Source organism: Macaca fascicularis, chromosome 3, assembly GCF_037993035.2.
Source record: "Macaca fascicularis isolate 582-1 chromosome 3, T2T-MFA8v1.1".
In the NCBI taxonomy this organism is placed as follows: domain Eukaryota; kingdom Metazoa; phylum Chordata; class Mammalia; order Primates; family Cercopithecidae; genus Macaca; species Macaca fascicularis.
This window is the reverse complement of record NC_088377.1, coordinates 10,570,909-10,586,827: the sequence shown is the minus strand read 5'-3', so window position 1 is coordinate 10,586,827 and position 15,919 is coordinate 10,570,909. Positions and strand designations below refer to the sequence as shown.

Below are 15,919 nucleotides of genomic sequence, written 5' to 3'. Positions count from 1 at the left end.
TTTCCTGGCCTTCTGCGAAGCCCACAGATAAATTAGGTCTCATCTGGAAACGTCCCATTTCAAAAGGCCTGCGGTATCTGTGCCTACCGATCAATTCACCGCCTCACTTTAAAATGTGAGTCTGTTCTTAGAAAGGATTTATAACTGCGTCTACTATAATAATAAAATGTAAGCAACCTTGCGCTAGGTACTGAAGAATTTCATAGCTTTGAACTCTCCAAAATGTTCTAGAAGCCAATATAGAAACCCAGAGATCTCAGTTTTTGTTTGCAGAAGGGACAGGAGAACCGGTCGTGTTCGCCCTCCCAAGTGCACAGCGCCAGCATAGGGTCTAACACACAGCCCAGGCTCTGTAAACGTTTGCTAAAAGAACGAATCAACAAGGAATAAATAATGGATAATAATAATAAATAATAGTGAATTCATTCTTCCTGCAGTCGTGGGTCTGGCGGGAATAAATTCCGGCCCGGATTCCGACCCCAGGGCCAGACCGGGACTCGCCTCGGCGCCTAGGAGGGGGCGGGGCTTCCCTGGGGTGCCGCCCACGTCGGGCGGGACCTGAGAGGCGCTTGAGGGGCGGGGCGTCCATGAGGTCCCACCCATGCGGGGGGCGGGGCCTGCGGCGCGCGGGAAGCGGCGCGCGCTGCGCGGGAGGTGACGGCGCCTCTGACCGTCCGGGTTCCTGCAGGTACGGCTTCCCGGGGCTGGCCCGGGCGGCTCCGCGGCTCTTTTGGTCAGGTCGATCTGGGGCCAGAGGCCCTCGCCCAGGGCCTGGGGCCCGGGATAGCTCCGGACGGCGCGCGTTCGGGCGGCGGGGCCCCGTCCACCCCCGGCCCCGCGCGGCCTCCTCCCGGCGGCCTCTGTCCCAGCTTCCCGGGCCCAGCGCCCGGACCCTGGGAAAGGCGGGGTTCTGCTCTCGCCCCGCCGCCCCGGTCCCCTACCCCGTTTGCCCCCCTCTTCCGGGAGGCCCCTCCCGGGGCGGGCCCCTACCTGGGCTCTCAGGGCGCGCCCCTAGACCCTACTAAGCGGGGACAGGCCGTGCAGATGGCCGGGGCCCCTAGGTAGCCTCTACCTGGATGTTTGGTTTTGCTTTTCTGGACGTAGCGGCGTATCATAAACTTGTGGATGTCAGGACCCAGCGAAGCATTTTAGGTGGAGCTAGCAAGGTGTTCTTGTCAGATGGCAACGTTAACATCCTTTCCCAATGCAGTGTGCATTTTAAATGGCTCCTGCCCTATTCAGCGCTCAGTAACCCTTCGCTGCTGCTAACACTGTTGTTTAATCCATCACCAGCATTTTGCAGCTTTCCTCCGTCTTGAAGTAGAACGGTGCCCGAGAAACGTTTTGCCCCTTCAAGACTCGGGAGGATGAAAGTCATCACTTGTGAAATAGCCTGGCACAACAAGGAGCCCGTGTACAGCCTGGACTTCCAGCATGGGGCGGCCGGGAGGATCCACAGACTAGCGTCTGCGGGCGTGGACACCGCTGTCAGGGTAAACTGGGGCAGAGATAGCCATCTGGGAACACTGCTTGAAGCAATAGTTTTCATTCTTTTATTTAAAACCAATGTCGGCTGGGCGCGGTGGCTCACGCCTGCAATCCCAGTGCTTTGGGAGGCTGAGGTAAGAGGATCACTTAAGTCCAGGAGTTCGAGACCAGCCTGGGCAACATAGCCAGAAATGAAAAAGTAGCAGGACGTGGTGGTGTGCAGCTGTAGGCCCAGCTACTTGGGAGGTTGAGGTGAGAGGATCGCTTGAGCCTTGGAGTTTGAAGCGAGCAACCATCACTCCACTGCACTCTAGCCTGGGTGACACAGCCAGACCCTTCTCTTAAGTAAATGAATGAATGAATTGAACATATGTCAACAAATTCAAACTACTCTGTCATCTAGCCCAGAATGCTAAATTTCCAGGGCCTGCGGTGAACAATGAAAGCAAAAGAGAGCTGCTTTTTTTTTTTTTTTTTTTTTTTTTGAGATGGAGTCTCGCTCTGTTGCCCAGGCGGGAGTGCAGTGGTGCAATCTCGACTTACTGCAACCTCTGCCTCCCAGGTTCAAGCTATTCTCTTGCCTCAGCCTCCCAAGTAACTGGGACTACAGCCACTCATTACCACACCCGGCTAATTTTTGTATAAAGTAGAGATGGGGTTTCACCATGTTGGCCAGGCTGGGCTCGAACTCCTGACCTCAGGTAATCCACCCACCTTGGCCTCCCAAAGTGCTGGGATTACAGGCCTGAGCCACCATGCCCTGGCTCTGCTTTCTTATTTGATTCATTTTCCCTAGATTATTGTAACTGGACGTTCATTGTTTTGGGATTCTGATCCTGGTTCCTATTGGGTAACAAGTTGCTCTAGAAAGAAGGCGGAGGGGAACAGTAGACATTTATGTTTTAGATGGGGATTTCTTTCTGAAAATAAGCATAGTTTTTTTTTTTTTTTTTTTTTTTTTTGAGACAGGGTCTTACTGTGTCGCCCAGGCTGGAATGCAGTGGCCTGATCTCGGCTCACTGCAGCCCTGACCTCCAGGGCTCAAGTGATCCTCCCACCTCAGCCTCCCGGGTAACTGGAACTACAGGCATGTGTCATCACACTTGGCTAATTTTTAAAATTTTCTGTAGAGACCAGGTCTCACTATGTTTCCAGGCTGGTCTTGAACTCCTGGCCTCAAGTGATTTACCCACCTTGGCCTCCTAAACTGCTAGGATTACAGTTGTGAGCCACCGCACCCAGCCCATAGTATTGTTTTAATACAAACAGTATAATATGTGCCCATTCTATGTTTTTCAAATGAATGTTTTGGTATTGACAGATCTGGAAGGTAGAAAAGGGACCAGATGGAAAAGCCATCGTGGAATTTTTGTCCAATCTTGCTCGTCATACCAAAGCTGTCAATGTCGTGCGTTTTTCTCCAACTGGGGAAATTTTAGCATCGGGAGGAGATGGTGAGTATTGCTGTTCTTCAGAGATTCTTTAGGCACCAGATAGATACCTGTGTGTCTCGTGTCAGATAGTGAGATTTGAGCTGAATATGCTTTTTTAGGAGGGGTGGGATAGAGTGTTGCTCTTATTCCCCAGGCTGGAGTGCAGTGGTGCAATCTCGACTCACTGCAACCTCCGCCTCCCGGGTTCGGGCGATTCTCCTGCCTCAGCCTCCCAAGTGGCTGGGATTATAGGCACCTGCCACCACGCCCGGCTAATTTTTTTTTTTTTTTTTTTTTGTATTTTTAGTAGAGATGGGGTTTCATCATGTTGGCCAGGCTGATCTCGAACTCCTGACCTCAGGTGATCCACCTGCCTCGGCCTCCCAAATTGCTGGGATTACAGGCATGAGCCACCGGGCCTGGCCTGGATATGCTTTTTATTTCAGATATGGCCGACCTTCTCAATCTGTCATTTAGGTAGTTCAGTAAAATAATGTTCTAGGGAGTGCGGTAGAATCGGAGAGGGAGGACAGCAAGATGACACTGGGAGCACCTGTTTGAAAACAGCTGCTTTCCTGCTAGCTCCCACTGGGCTCTTCCGAGACAAGATGGAGAGGCACTTACCTTTCCATCACATCCCAAGTAAGGCGGCTGTTCTGGTTTTGTTTGATTGTTAGTTTAATATCTGTGGTGATCAGAGTCAGTTCAGTGTCTCTGTATAATTAATTAATTGGCTTTAGGACTGCATTATTAATTAACTGGCTTTGGGAGTTTTTTTTTTTTTTAAACCAGTCATCTTTTATTTGGGTTTTTTTTTTTTTTTTTTGAGAGAGTCTCACTCTGTCACCCAGGATAGAGTGCAGTGCCACGATCTTGGCTTACTGAAACCTCCGCCTCCCGGGTTCAAGCGATTCTCCTGCCTCAGCCTCCCAAGTAGCTGGGATTACAGGCACCTGCCACCACCCCGGGCTAATTTTTGTATTTTTAGTAGAGATGGGGTTTTGCCATGTCGGCCAGGCTGGTCTTGAACTCCTGAGCTCAGGCAATCTGCCTGCCTCGGCCTCCCAAAGTGCTAGGATTACAGGCGTGAGCCACTGTGCCTGGGGTATTTGGGCATGAATTCTAAAGTGGGATATGAAAGAATTCAGCAATGGCCAAGTTCCTCATGGAGGGGTGCCATGCTCAGAAGCGCAGCATGCCTCCCACTGGCCCCTCTTCAATGGGCTCTGAGTAGCTGCTGGTGTTTGATCTCCCTGTAAGAAAACTAGTAGCTGAAAAGCACATAAGCTGCCAGCACTGTGGAAAGCCCCGCGATGCTCCCCTTCCCCACAGTGACATACTTGTTGTAATACCCATAGTAGCCTCTGAAACGCTCCAGCAGTGCCCGTCGGGCAAGATCCCACATCGGTACCCAGCTTGGCAGCTCCTCTGGTCTGACATCCATGCGTTTTCTCCCATTCCCTGCTGTGCCTGATGCTGCTTTGGAGTCCTGGTGTCTGCAGTGCCGGGCTGCTGGAGGGTGCTGGGGAGGGAGCATACCGGGAGTGTCGTTAATGAATGGTCTTGTGATTTGTGCTTACTTGTTTGGTGGGAATAGATTGATTCTTGTTTTCTGCCTGTGCTTAAATGGGATAAAACTATATGGAAAAAGTAAACCAGGCTGGGTGCGGTCACTCACACTTGTTATAATCCCAGCACTTTGGGAGACCGAGGCAGGTGGATCACTGGGGTCAGGAGTTGGAGACCAGCCTGGCCAATATAGTGAGACCTTGTCTGTACTAAAAATACAAAAATTAGCTGGGCATGGTGGTGCACTCCTATAATCTTAGCTACCCGGGAGGCTGAGGCAGAGAATCGCTGGAACCTGGGAGGTGGAGTTTGCACTGAGCCAGGATAGGATCATTGCACTCCAGCCTGGGCAACAGAATGAGACTCTGTCTCAAAAAAAAACAAAAAGTAAACCTTCCTTTTTACCATACTTTGAAACAATCTAGAAACTATTACAAAATAAAACAGAAATCTAAAGTTTTATTTTTGCAGAAGGAGGAAAAGAGACCTGGTTGAGTTCAGTGCCATGATGCCCAGAGCGCATGACGGGTGTGTGTGTGTGTGTGTGTGTGTGTGTGTGTGTGTGTGTGTGTGTGTGTGTGTGTGTGCACGCATGCACGCATGCTGATTTGTAGAGGGAAAGGTGGGGAGCAGGAGCGTCACCTAGGGGTGGCTGCCTGCTGTTTGCCCTGAGGTTGCACATGGCAGCCCCCATTTTCCAGAGTCCCTTGGCCTTGGAGGCCCAGAAACCTGCTGTTGTCAGCACACAGAGAGTGTTCATCCATCAGGGCCAATGGCATCTTAACCAAGCTCCCAGACTAATGTGTGCAACCAGGATTCCGGTTAACTTAGCATGGGAATGCAGGCTGGGTGCGGTGGCTCACGCCTATAATCCCAGCACTTTGGGAGGCTGAGGTGGGCAGATCACCTGAGGTCAGAAGTTCGAGACCAGCCTGACTAACATGGAGGAACCTCGTCTCCACTAAAAATACAAAATTAGCTGGGTGTGGTGGTGCATGCCTGTAGTCCCAGCTATTCAGGAGGCTGAGACAGGAGAATCGCTTGAACCTGGGAGGCGAAGGTGGCGGTGAGCTGAGATTGTGCCATTGCACTCCAGCCTGGGCAACAAGTGTGAAACTCCATCTCAAAAAAAAAAAAAAAGGAATGGGAATGCGCATGTCCTCACAACCTCATTCATTCACTCTCCTGCTGTGCACATTTCTAAAGGAAGCCAAGGGATGGTCAGAAGGTTATGTGGTAATCGTGGAGTCAGAATGTGGAGAGTCATCGGACTCAGACAATGGGTGACCTCAGGCTAAAGTACCTGATATGTCTATAATGATTAATAGCTGACACTTCCATGGGGCTTACTATTTGCCAGCCGTTGTGTTGTAAGTGTGTTATACACATTGACCAATTTAATCCTCACAACAGCCTGTGAGGTAGATATATTGTTTTCCCCATTTTTGAGACAGGGTCTTGCTCTGTCACTCAGGCTAGAGCACAGTGGCAAGATCAGGACTCACTGCAGCCTCTACCTCCCGGACTCAAGTGATCCTCCCACCTCAGCCTCCTGTGTAGTGGGACCACAGGTGTGTGCCGCCACACCTGGCTAATGTTTTTGGTTTTTAGTAGAGACAAGGTCTTGCTGTCTTGCCCAGGCTGGTCTTGAGCTCCTGGGCTAAAACAACCCTTCCGTCTCAGCCTCCCAAAGTGCTGGCATTACAGGCGTGAGCCACCCCACCCTGCCTATTGTCCCCATTTACAGGTGAGGAAACTGAGACATCAAGATGCTCAGTGACTTGCTGAAGGTTTCTCAGCAGGAACATTTGCCAACCCCTGCACTAGGGGTTCTTTGCTGTTTTGTTTTTCTGTTCGGCTATTTATAGATTATGCCTTCAGTTTTGTTAATGTAGCCAGTGTCATTGTGCAGTGGCATTTTGCTGGCCTAGGACCCTTCTGTTTAAGGTGATTTTGTATAGCTCTGATCTATTATGAATTTGATTTTGGAGTTTTAGCTGAGAAGGCAAACCTACTTTCCCTGTTGAAATGCTTGGAAGTAAATCATCGTGGCCATGGTGTCCACTGAACAACATAAATGTTGTTTTAATGCCCTAAAAATCCTGATGTGCGGCTCATTCTTTTGTATTTTTAGTAGAGACAGTTATCCAGGATGGTCCCGGGAGGCGGAGGTTGCAGTGAGCCAAGATCGCGCCACTGCACTCCAGCCTGGGCGACAGAGCGAGACTCCGTCTCAAAAATAAATACATACATAAATAAAAATCCTGACATGAAGGAGTGTGGGTGAGGCGTGGATCACTGTAATTGAATCGCCCCGCAGATGCCGTCATCCTGTTGTGGAAGGTGAATGATAACAAGGAGCCGGAGCAGATCGCTTTTCAGGATGAGGACGAGGCCCAGCTGAACAAGGAGAACTGGACAGTTGTGAAGACTCTGCGGTAACTTGGGAGGGACCCTGGCAGTGATCTCTCTTTACTCTGAGCGCATTAAATGGAATATACATTTTGACTTTTTTTGGGTGTGTTTCTTTTGAGATAGGGTCTCATTGTCACCCAGGCTGGAGTGCTGTACTGTGATCACAGTACCCTGCAGCCTTGACTTCCCGGGCTCAAGTGATCCTCTCACCTCCCAAATAGCTGGGACTACAGGCACATGCCACCACACCCTGCTAATTTTTACATATTTTGTAGAGACGGGGTCTCACTGTGTTGCCCAGGCTGGTCTAATTTAGAAGTTTTATTTATGTGAAACAGTCCTAAGACAATAGTTTTAAAGGATGAAAGCATAATTAAAATGGATTTTCTTAGTTTCTCCTATGAATTTTTCTCAGTAAAAAGGATTCAATTTTAAAGATACAGCTATCCTTTTTTTTTTTTTTTAAGATGGAGTTTCGCTCTTGTTGCTCAGGCTGGTCTCAAACTCCTGACCTCAGGTGATCCACCCACCTCAGCCCCCCAAAGTGCTGGGATTACAGGCGTGAGCCACCACGCCTGGCGAGATACAGTGATCCTTGAAAGTAGTTTTTTATAGCTAATATAGTGCCAGTGGAAATTTTGGAATCTCATTTTATGCATAGTTCTGGAGCTTGCCCTTATATTTTTGATAACTTGTCCTTTTTTGAGTTAATAATTGTTTTTTGTTTTGTTTTGTTTTTTAGATGGAGTCTCACTCTGTCGTGTGGGCTGGAGTGCAGTGGCATGATCTCAGCTCACTGCAATCTCCACCTCCTGGTTTCAGGGGATTCTCCTGCCTTAGCCCCCAAGTAGCAGGGACTACTACAGGTGTGCGCCACCATGCCTGGCTTTTTTTTTGGCTAATTTTTTTTTTTTTTTTTTTTTTTTTTTTTGAGACAGAGTCTCACTCTGTCACCAGGCTGGAGTGTAGTGGCACAATCTCAGCTCACTGCAATCTCCGCCTCCGAGGTTCAAGTGATTCCCCTGCCTCAGCCTCCCGAGTAGCTGTGTCTACAGGTGTGTACCACTGCACCCAGCTAATTTTTTGTATTTTAGTAGAGATGGAGTTTCACCATGTTGGCCAGGATGGTCTCGATCTCCTGACCTCGTGATCTGTCTGCCTTGGCCTCCCAAAGTGCTGGGATTACAGGTGGGAGCCACCGCACCTGGCTGATTTTTGTATTTGGAGTAGAGATGGGGTTTTACCGTGTTAGCCAGGCTGGCCCTGAACTCCTGACCACAGGCAGTCTGCCTACCTCGGCCTCCCAAAGTGCTGGGATTACAGTTGTAAGCTGCTATACCTGGGGAGTAATTGCTTTTTTCCTCTTTGTTTTTGGATTCTAGGGGCCACTTAGAAGATGTGTATGATATTTGCTGGGCAACTGATGGGAATTTAATGGCTTCTGCTTCTGTGGATAACACAGCCATCATATGGGATGTCAATAAAGGTAAACTATATGTTTTTGTTATTAGCAGGAAGAAATATTCTAAGCATCTATAAAAGCCTAAAAGCCTAACTTGCTTTAACTTTTTTTTTTTTTTTTTTGAGACAGGGTCTCGCTTTGCCGCCCAGGCTGGAGTGCAGTGGTAAGATCTCGGTTCACTGCAACCTCCACTTACTAGGTTCAAGTGATCCTCCTGCCTCAGTCTCCTAAGTAGCTGGGACTACAGGCATGTACCACCACACCCAGCTAATTTTTGTATTTTTAGTAGAGACAGGGTTTCATCATGTTGGCCAGGCTGGTCTCAAACTCCTAACCTCAGGTGATCTGCCCACGTCGGCCTCCCAAAGTGCTGGGATTACAGGCATGACCCACCGCTCCTGGGCCTAACTTGCCTTAACTTTATTTTTTATTTTTGTTTTTTTGAAAACAGAGTTTTGCTCTTGTTGTCCAGGCTGGAGTGCAGTGGCACAATCTTGGCTCACTGAAACCTCCACCTCCTGGGTTCAAGCAATTCTCCTGCCTCAGCATCCCGAGTAGCTGGGAGTACAGGTGTCTGTCCCCAGGCCCGGCTAATTTTTGTATCATTAATAGAGACGGGGTTTCACCATTGGCCAGTCTGGTCTCAATCTCCTGACCTCAGGTGATCTACCTGCCTCGGCCTCCCAAAGTGCTGGGATTACAGTCATGAGCCACCACACCCAGCCTACTTGCTTTAACTTTAAAAGCAACACAAAAAATTGTTTTAGTGAACTAGAGCAGGTGGTTGGCTCAACAGGATAGGGTTTAGTCCCATATGCCATGGATTGTCAGAGGGTAAGAGGCTTAGTAGTGGTGCTGCAAGTTACTGATACTGAGGCCAGGCAAATCCCACATGGTGGGGCCAGCAGATAAGATGACAGGCCCAAGCCCTGCCTTTATGGAGGTTAGGATCTCGGAAAGATTAACAAGTCACTTATAATTTATAGGGCATTGCATGCTAGTTGATGGAGTAGGTGGGATCAGGTTTCCATTTTAGAAGATCAAGGAAAGCCAGGGACATTCTGTTCTCCAGCTGGGGAGACAGTGGACATGTGAAAAGTTATAGTGGTGTAAAAATAGCTGTGAAATGCCAAAAGCAAGTAGTGGCTAACTCCTAACCATTTTTATCTCCCGCCATCCTTTACTCAAACTTTGTTTTCTCCCAAACCTCTTCCTGCCAATTCTACAACTCAAGTACCTGGGTAAGGAGTTGTTATTGGCTGCCCCTGCAGCACTGTGTCAGCCCAGTTCTCATTCAGCCTATAAAAATTGTTGCTCTTTTTAGTTCCGTGCTGTCCAGCCAAGCCATCCTCCATCCTCCATTCTGTCTTGTTTCGTGTTTTTATTTTTTTTTGGGATGGAGTCTCCTTCAGTCGCCCAGGCTGGAGTGCAGTGGTGCGATCTCCGCTCACTGCAACCTCCGCCTCCCAGGTTCAACAATTCTGCCTCAGCCCTCAAAGTAGCTGGGATTACAGGCGCCCCCCCACCCCAGCTAATTTTTGTATTTTTAGTAGAAATGGGGTTTCCCCATGTTGGCCAGGCTGGTCTTGAACTCCTGACTTCAAGTGATTTGCCTGCGTCAGCCTTCCAAAGTGCTGGGATTACAGGCGTGAGCCAGGATTTTAGGTTTTACCATAAGTGTGATGGGTTGTTACTGAACCTCACCAAAAACCTCAAAAAAAAAGAATGACTTGTCAGGCACAGTGGCTCACACCTATAATCCCAGCACTTTGGGAGGACTGTGGAAGCCTAGGAGTTAAGACCAGCATGGGCAACATGGCAAAAACCTCTCTCTACCAAAAAAAATGCAAAAATGAGCTGGATGTGGTAGTACATGCCTATAGTCCTGGCTACTAGGGCTGCTGAGTCTCTTGAGCCTGGGAAGTTGAGGCTGCAGTGAACTCTGATGGCACCACTGCACTCCAGCCTGAGCAACAGAACCAGACCCTGTTTCAAAAAAAAAAAAAACAAAACAAAAAACAAAAAACAAAAAGGAATCGCCAAAGCTTCATAACTCCCTTGTCTTTTCGTAACTCCCTTGTCTTTTTATGCAAGCAGTCTCTGTGTGCTAAATATTTTCCCCAGAGCCCCTTGTTCATCCCTGCTCACACTGTCTGCTCTGTGATGAGGAGGGCCCTCATCTCTCTCTTGGTCTACTCTGTCACCTCCTAACTAGCAACCCTCTTTGTCATCTTCTAAACCTGTTTCACCTTTAAAATGCAGGTGACTCCTCAGCTCGAATGCCCACAGCCTTTTCCTTACACACAAGGTCTCTGTAACACTTCTCGTTTCCTCCTTATCTTCTGTTCTTGGCCCTCCTGTGTGCCCATTAGCAGTTCTCAGCTGCCTCTCACTGCTCCATATTCTCTTCACTAAGGTGTCTTAACCCGGGGATTCCCTGACGATACCTTCTTCCACCCTTCATCTCCTCTTCATCCTGCCTGACCTGGGGAACTGAACTTAGATCTTCTCAGACCCTCTGCCCTGTGCTGTCAGCTCCCCTCCCCGGGTCCACGTGTGTGATGCTTGCCTGTTGATGGGTCTGTCTGATCTGTGAGCTCCCTGAGGGTGGGGACTGCATGAAGTCATCTTTGTGGCCCCAGAGCCTGACACGGGGTTCAGTACGGAGTCCCTCACTTACTGCCTGCTGAGTGATGCATGGTAAAGGGAATAATATTTAAGTCATAGTTTATACTATTTGGGCTCAAATAGGTTTTGATAATGCTGTTTCGGTATGTGTGTTTTTTTGTAGGACAAAAGATATCAATTTTTAATGAACATAAAAGTTATGTCCAAGGAGTAACCTGGGACCCTTTGGGTCAATATGTGGCTACTCTGAGCTGTGACAGGTAAATTTAGCTTTAGCATTTACTTGGAATTTCTTTGTATTTACTTGTAATTTTCTGAAGAGAGGTATTTATTGCCACTTAACCAAGATTTATCATAGTCTAGCTTTGATTCTTTTGTTCTTGTTTTCATACTCATTCTTACAACATAATCAGAAATTGGAAATTAATTAGGACAAGTGCCTTCCACGAAGTTTGTACTTAGTAAATCTTTTTTTTTTTTTTTTTTTTTTCTTTAGACAGAGTCTCACTCTGTCACCCAGGCAGGTGTTGTGGCACAGTCTCATAATCTCAGCTTACTGCAACCTCTGCCTCCTGGTTTCAAGCGATTCTCCTGTCTCAGCTTCCCTAGTAGCTGGGATTACAGGCACATGCCACCATGCCCAGTTAATTTTTGTATTTTTAGTAGAGACAGGGTTTCACCATGTTGGTCAGGCTGTTCTCAAACCCCTAACCTCAAATGATCTGCCCGCCTTTGCCAATATGCTGGGATTACAGGCATGAGCCATCACACCTGGCCCTGAACTTAGTAAATCTTTATTATTATTACTATTTTTTTTTTGAGAGAGAGGCTCACTGTGTCACCCAGGCTGGAGTGCAGTGGCGCAATCACAGCTCATTGCAGCCTTGACCTCCTGGGCTCAAGCAATCCTCGTACTTCAGCCCCCCAAGTAACTGGGACTACAGTTGTGCACCACCACACCCGGCTACTTTTTGTATTTTTTGTAAAGATGGGATTTTGCCATGTTGCCGAGGCTGTTCCTGAACTGTTGAGCTCAAGCCATCTGTCTGCCTTGGCCACCCAAAGTGCTAAGATTACAGGTGTGCTACAGTGATTTTTATTTTTATTTTTATTTTTTAATTGTTTTTTGAGACAGAGTATCACTCTGTCCCTCAGGCTGGAGTGCAGGAGTGCGATCTCAGCTCACTGTAACCTCCACCTCTGAGATTCAAGCGATTCTCCTGCCTCAGCCTCCTGAGTAGCTGGATTACAAGCATGTGCCACCATGCCTGGCTAATTTTTGTATTTTTAGTAGAGACAGTTTCACCATATTGACCATGATGGTCTGAAACTCCTGACCTCGGGTGACCTGCCCGCTTCGGCTTCCCAAAGTGCTGGAATTACAGGCGTGAGCCACCTCGCCAAGCCCAGTGATTTTAATGACTCCATTTAAATCGATATAAAAATAAACTATTTTTGTCCTTTCTGAAAAGAAGTCTTGTTGCTGTGTTTTCCGGCATAATTGCATTTAATTGTATTGTTGGAATAAATATTTTAAAAATGAGGAGTGCCTCCTATATTACTTAATAGTCCTTTTGAATATTTATCTAACTACTTTTAATTAAAACAAATTGAATATAAGATGGCCTTGTAATAAAAGTGGTAGGGAGGAGTTAGTGTTTATTTTTCATAGAATTTCCTGTTGTATTCTAAATACCATTTATTTTCTGATAAGTGTGTTTTATTCAGACAGTCATCAGTAAAACAATCTGATTAGCTAGTGGGAGTAATGTGACTTACCAAAATTTTTTTTTTTTTTTTTTTTTTTTTGAGACAGAGGCTCGCTCTGTTGCCCAGGCTGGAGTGCAGTGGCATGATCTCGGCTCACTGCAACCTCTGCCTCCTGGGTTCAAGTGATTCTCCTGCCTCAGCCTCCCGAGTAGCGGGGATTACAGGCGCCCACCACCACACCCGGCTACTTTTTTGTATTTTTGGTAGAGATGGGGTTTCACCATATTGGCCAGGCTGGTCTCAAACTCCTGACCTCAAGTGATCCACCCGCCTCTGCCTCCCAAAGTGTAGGGATTATAGGCGTGAGCCGCTGCGCCCAGCCTGTGATATCCTTTAGGTTGTTAATGCTTGCTTCCTTCTTCATTACCCAGTTGTGAATATCATGGGTAAAGCCTTTTGCAGACTGAAAGTTGCTGAGGTGGTGATAGGCTGTTGGTAATAAGTTGTTTCTGTGTGAAGCATAATTCATTTACTAGAAGTGGTAAATCAGACATGTTCCTTCTTCAGGGTGCTGCGAGTGTACAGTATGCAGAAGAAGCGTGTGGCTTTTAATGTTTCGAAGATGCTGTCTGGAATAGGTGCTGAAGGAGAGGTATAAAATATTTTGCTATTCTTTTTCAGCAGCCCTTTAACTGAGACTTAGGAAGTCTTGAGCTCCTCCCATACCCTTGCGGCCAAATCACTGGTCTCAAGGAGCCGATTCCTGAACTACAATAAGGTTTCCTTTTGGACAGTCAAGGCTCAGTTACTGTGGTGGGCTAGTCTGTATGGAAATGGGGACATCTGGAGCCCAGGGGAGAGCCACTGATGGAGGATAGGACAGTGATTTTCCACCCTGGCTGCACCATGGAATCACCTGGGAAGAATTACAAATATGGTTGCTGGCCGGGTGCGGTGGCTCATGACTGGAATCCCAGCACTTTGGGAGACTGAGGCGGGTGGATCACTTGAGGTCAGGAGTTTGAGACCAACCTGGCCAACATGGCCAAACCCCATCTCAATGAATTACAAAAATTAGCCAGGTATGGTAGTGCAGGCCTGTAATCCCAGCTACTAGGGAGGCCGAGGCATGAGAATCACTTGAACCTGGGAGGTGGAGGTCTCAGCAGTGAGCCGAGATCATGCCACTGCACTCTGGCCTGGGCGACAGCGCGAGACTCTATTTCAAAAATAAAATGAAATAAGGCTGGGCATGATGGCTCACGCCTATAATCCCAGCACTTTGGGAGGCTGAGGCAGGCAGATCACCTGAGGTCAGGAGTTTGGGACCAACCTGGCCAACATGGTGAAACCACATCTCTACAAAAAATATAAAATTAGCCGGGCACATGCCTGTAATCCCAGCTACCCAGGAGGCTGAGGCAGGATAATTGCTTGAACCTGGGAGGTAGAGGTTGCAGTGAGCTGAGATCGCGCCATTGCACTCCAGCCTGGGTGACAAGAGCAAAACTCAGTCTCTAAATAAATAAATAAATAAAAATAAAATAAAAATAAAAATATGGATGCCATGGCCCCAGCCTCAGTGGCGTGATTCACTTGGCTGGAGCTAAGCAGGGCCTCCGTGATTCTCAGGTGTAGCAAGGGCTGGTCACTACTGGTCTGGGAAGATCCCTACATGAGGCAACAGAAGACAGGCAGGTCGAGCGTTGGATCTGTCTGGCAGCAGGCAGTTTACTGTCTTGGCAGGTAGGTAGAGAGCTTTGCTAGCAGGCAGCAGAGACCCAGCCAAAACACTGGTATTTAGGAATAGGAAGGATTTTGACTTTGAAAGAATTGGCAAATGAAAATAAGACCCTATTTCTAAAGGAATCAAGGCTACTGAGGCAGGCAGCGAGGTGCAGGCGAGCAAGCTGGTTATTGGCTCCACACGGGGACAAGGTACAAATGCACCCAAGGAACCAGGGTAAGGCAGTGTGGGCTGGGCGCTGACAGGCACTGAGAGGTCACACCTGTGAAGTAAGAATAGTAATGCTGGCCAGGTGTGGTGGCTCATACCTGTAATCTCAGCACTTTGGGAGGCAGAGGTGGGCAGATCACCTGAGGTCAGGAGTTCGAGACTAGCCTGGCTGACATGGTGAAACCCTGTCTCTACTAAAAATACAGAAATTAGCTGGGCATAGTGGCGCATGCCTGTAGTCCCAGCTACTCTGGAGGCTAAGACAGGAGAATCACCTGAACCTGGGAGGTGGAGTTTGCAGTGAGCCGAGATTACGCCATTGCACTCCAGCCTGGGCAACAAGAGTGAAGCTCTGTCTCAAAAAATATATATATATAAAATATATATTTCTGTATATTATATAATATAATATATTTTATATATTACATATGATTTTTTATATTTTTGTATTTATATATTACATATATTTACATATTTTATATTACATATAAATAAATATATATTACATATATTTGAATATATAAATTCAATATATATGAATAGTAATGCCTGCTTCCTTGTAGTTTTTTTTTTTTTTTTTTTTTTTTTTTTGAGACGGAGTCTCGCTCTGTCGCCCAGGCTGGAGTGCAGTGGCCGGATCTCAGCTCACTGCAAGCTCCACCTCCCAGGTTTATGCCATTCTCCTGCCTCAGCCTCCCGAGTAGCTGGGACTACAGGCGCCCGCCACCTCGTCCGGCTAGTTTTTTTGTATTTTTTAGTAGAGACGGGGTTTCACGGTGTTCGCCAGGATGGTCTTGATCTCCTGACCTCGTGATCCACCTGTCTTGGCCTCCCAAAGTGCTGGGATTACAGGCTTGAGCCACCGCGCCCGGCCCCTTGTAGTCTTAAGAATTAAATGCTTGTTTGTTGAGACAGTGTCTGGCTCTGTCACCCAGGCTGGACTGCAGTGACACGATCTTGGCTCACTGCAACCTTCAATTCCTGGGTTCAAGCGGTTCTCCTGCTTCAGCCTCCCGAGTAGCTGGGATTACAGGTGTGCGCCACCACACTTGGGTAATTTTTGTATTTTAGTAGAGATGGGGTTTTGCTATGTAGGCCAGGCTGGTCTCGAACTCCTGGACTCAAGTGATCCGCCTGCCTTGGCCTCCCAAAGTGCTGGGATTACAGGTGTGAGCCACCATGTCTGGCAAATGCTTGATGTTTATAAAATGTCAATAAATAGTAGTAAAAACTGTCCCACACAGGTGTTCAAGAAAT

General features: G+C 47.7%; 1 protein-coding gene across 2 annotated transcripts in view; it reads left to right on the top strand.

The window, feature by feature from the left end:
• The first annotated feature begins 628 nt into the window (after nucleotides 1–628).
• CHAF1B (chromatin assembly factor 1 subunit B) overlaps nucleotides 629–15,919 on the top strand; it is a 30,687-nt gene continuing 15,396 nt past the window's right edge. For both annotated transcript variants that reach the window (XM_005548720.4, XM_005548719.4), the window contains exons 1-7: nucleotides 629–688; nucleotides 1,294–1,493; nucleotides 2,810–2,942; nucleotides 6,811–6,928; nucleotides 8,288–8,391; nucleotides 11,159–11,255; nucleotides 13,273–13,357. In XM_005548720.4, coding sequence (XP_005548777.3) covers nucleotides 1,368–1,493; nucleotides 2,810–2,942; nucleotides 6,811–6,928; nucleotides 8,288–8,391; nucleotides 11,159–11,255; nucleotides 13,273–13,357 — 663 coding nt within the window. In that variant the 5' untranslated portion in view covers nucleotides 629–688; nucleotides 1,294–1,367. The remainder of the gene's footprint in view (nucleotides 689–1,293; nucleotides 1,494–2,809; nucleotides 2,943–6,810; nucleotides 6,929–8,287; nucleotides 8,392–11,158; nucleotides 11,256–13,272; nucleotides 13,358–15,919) is intronic.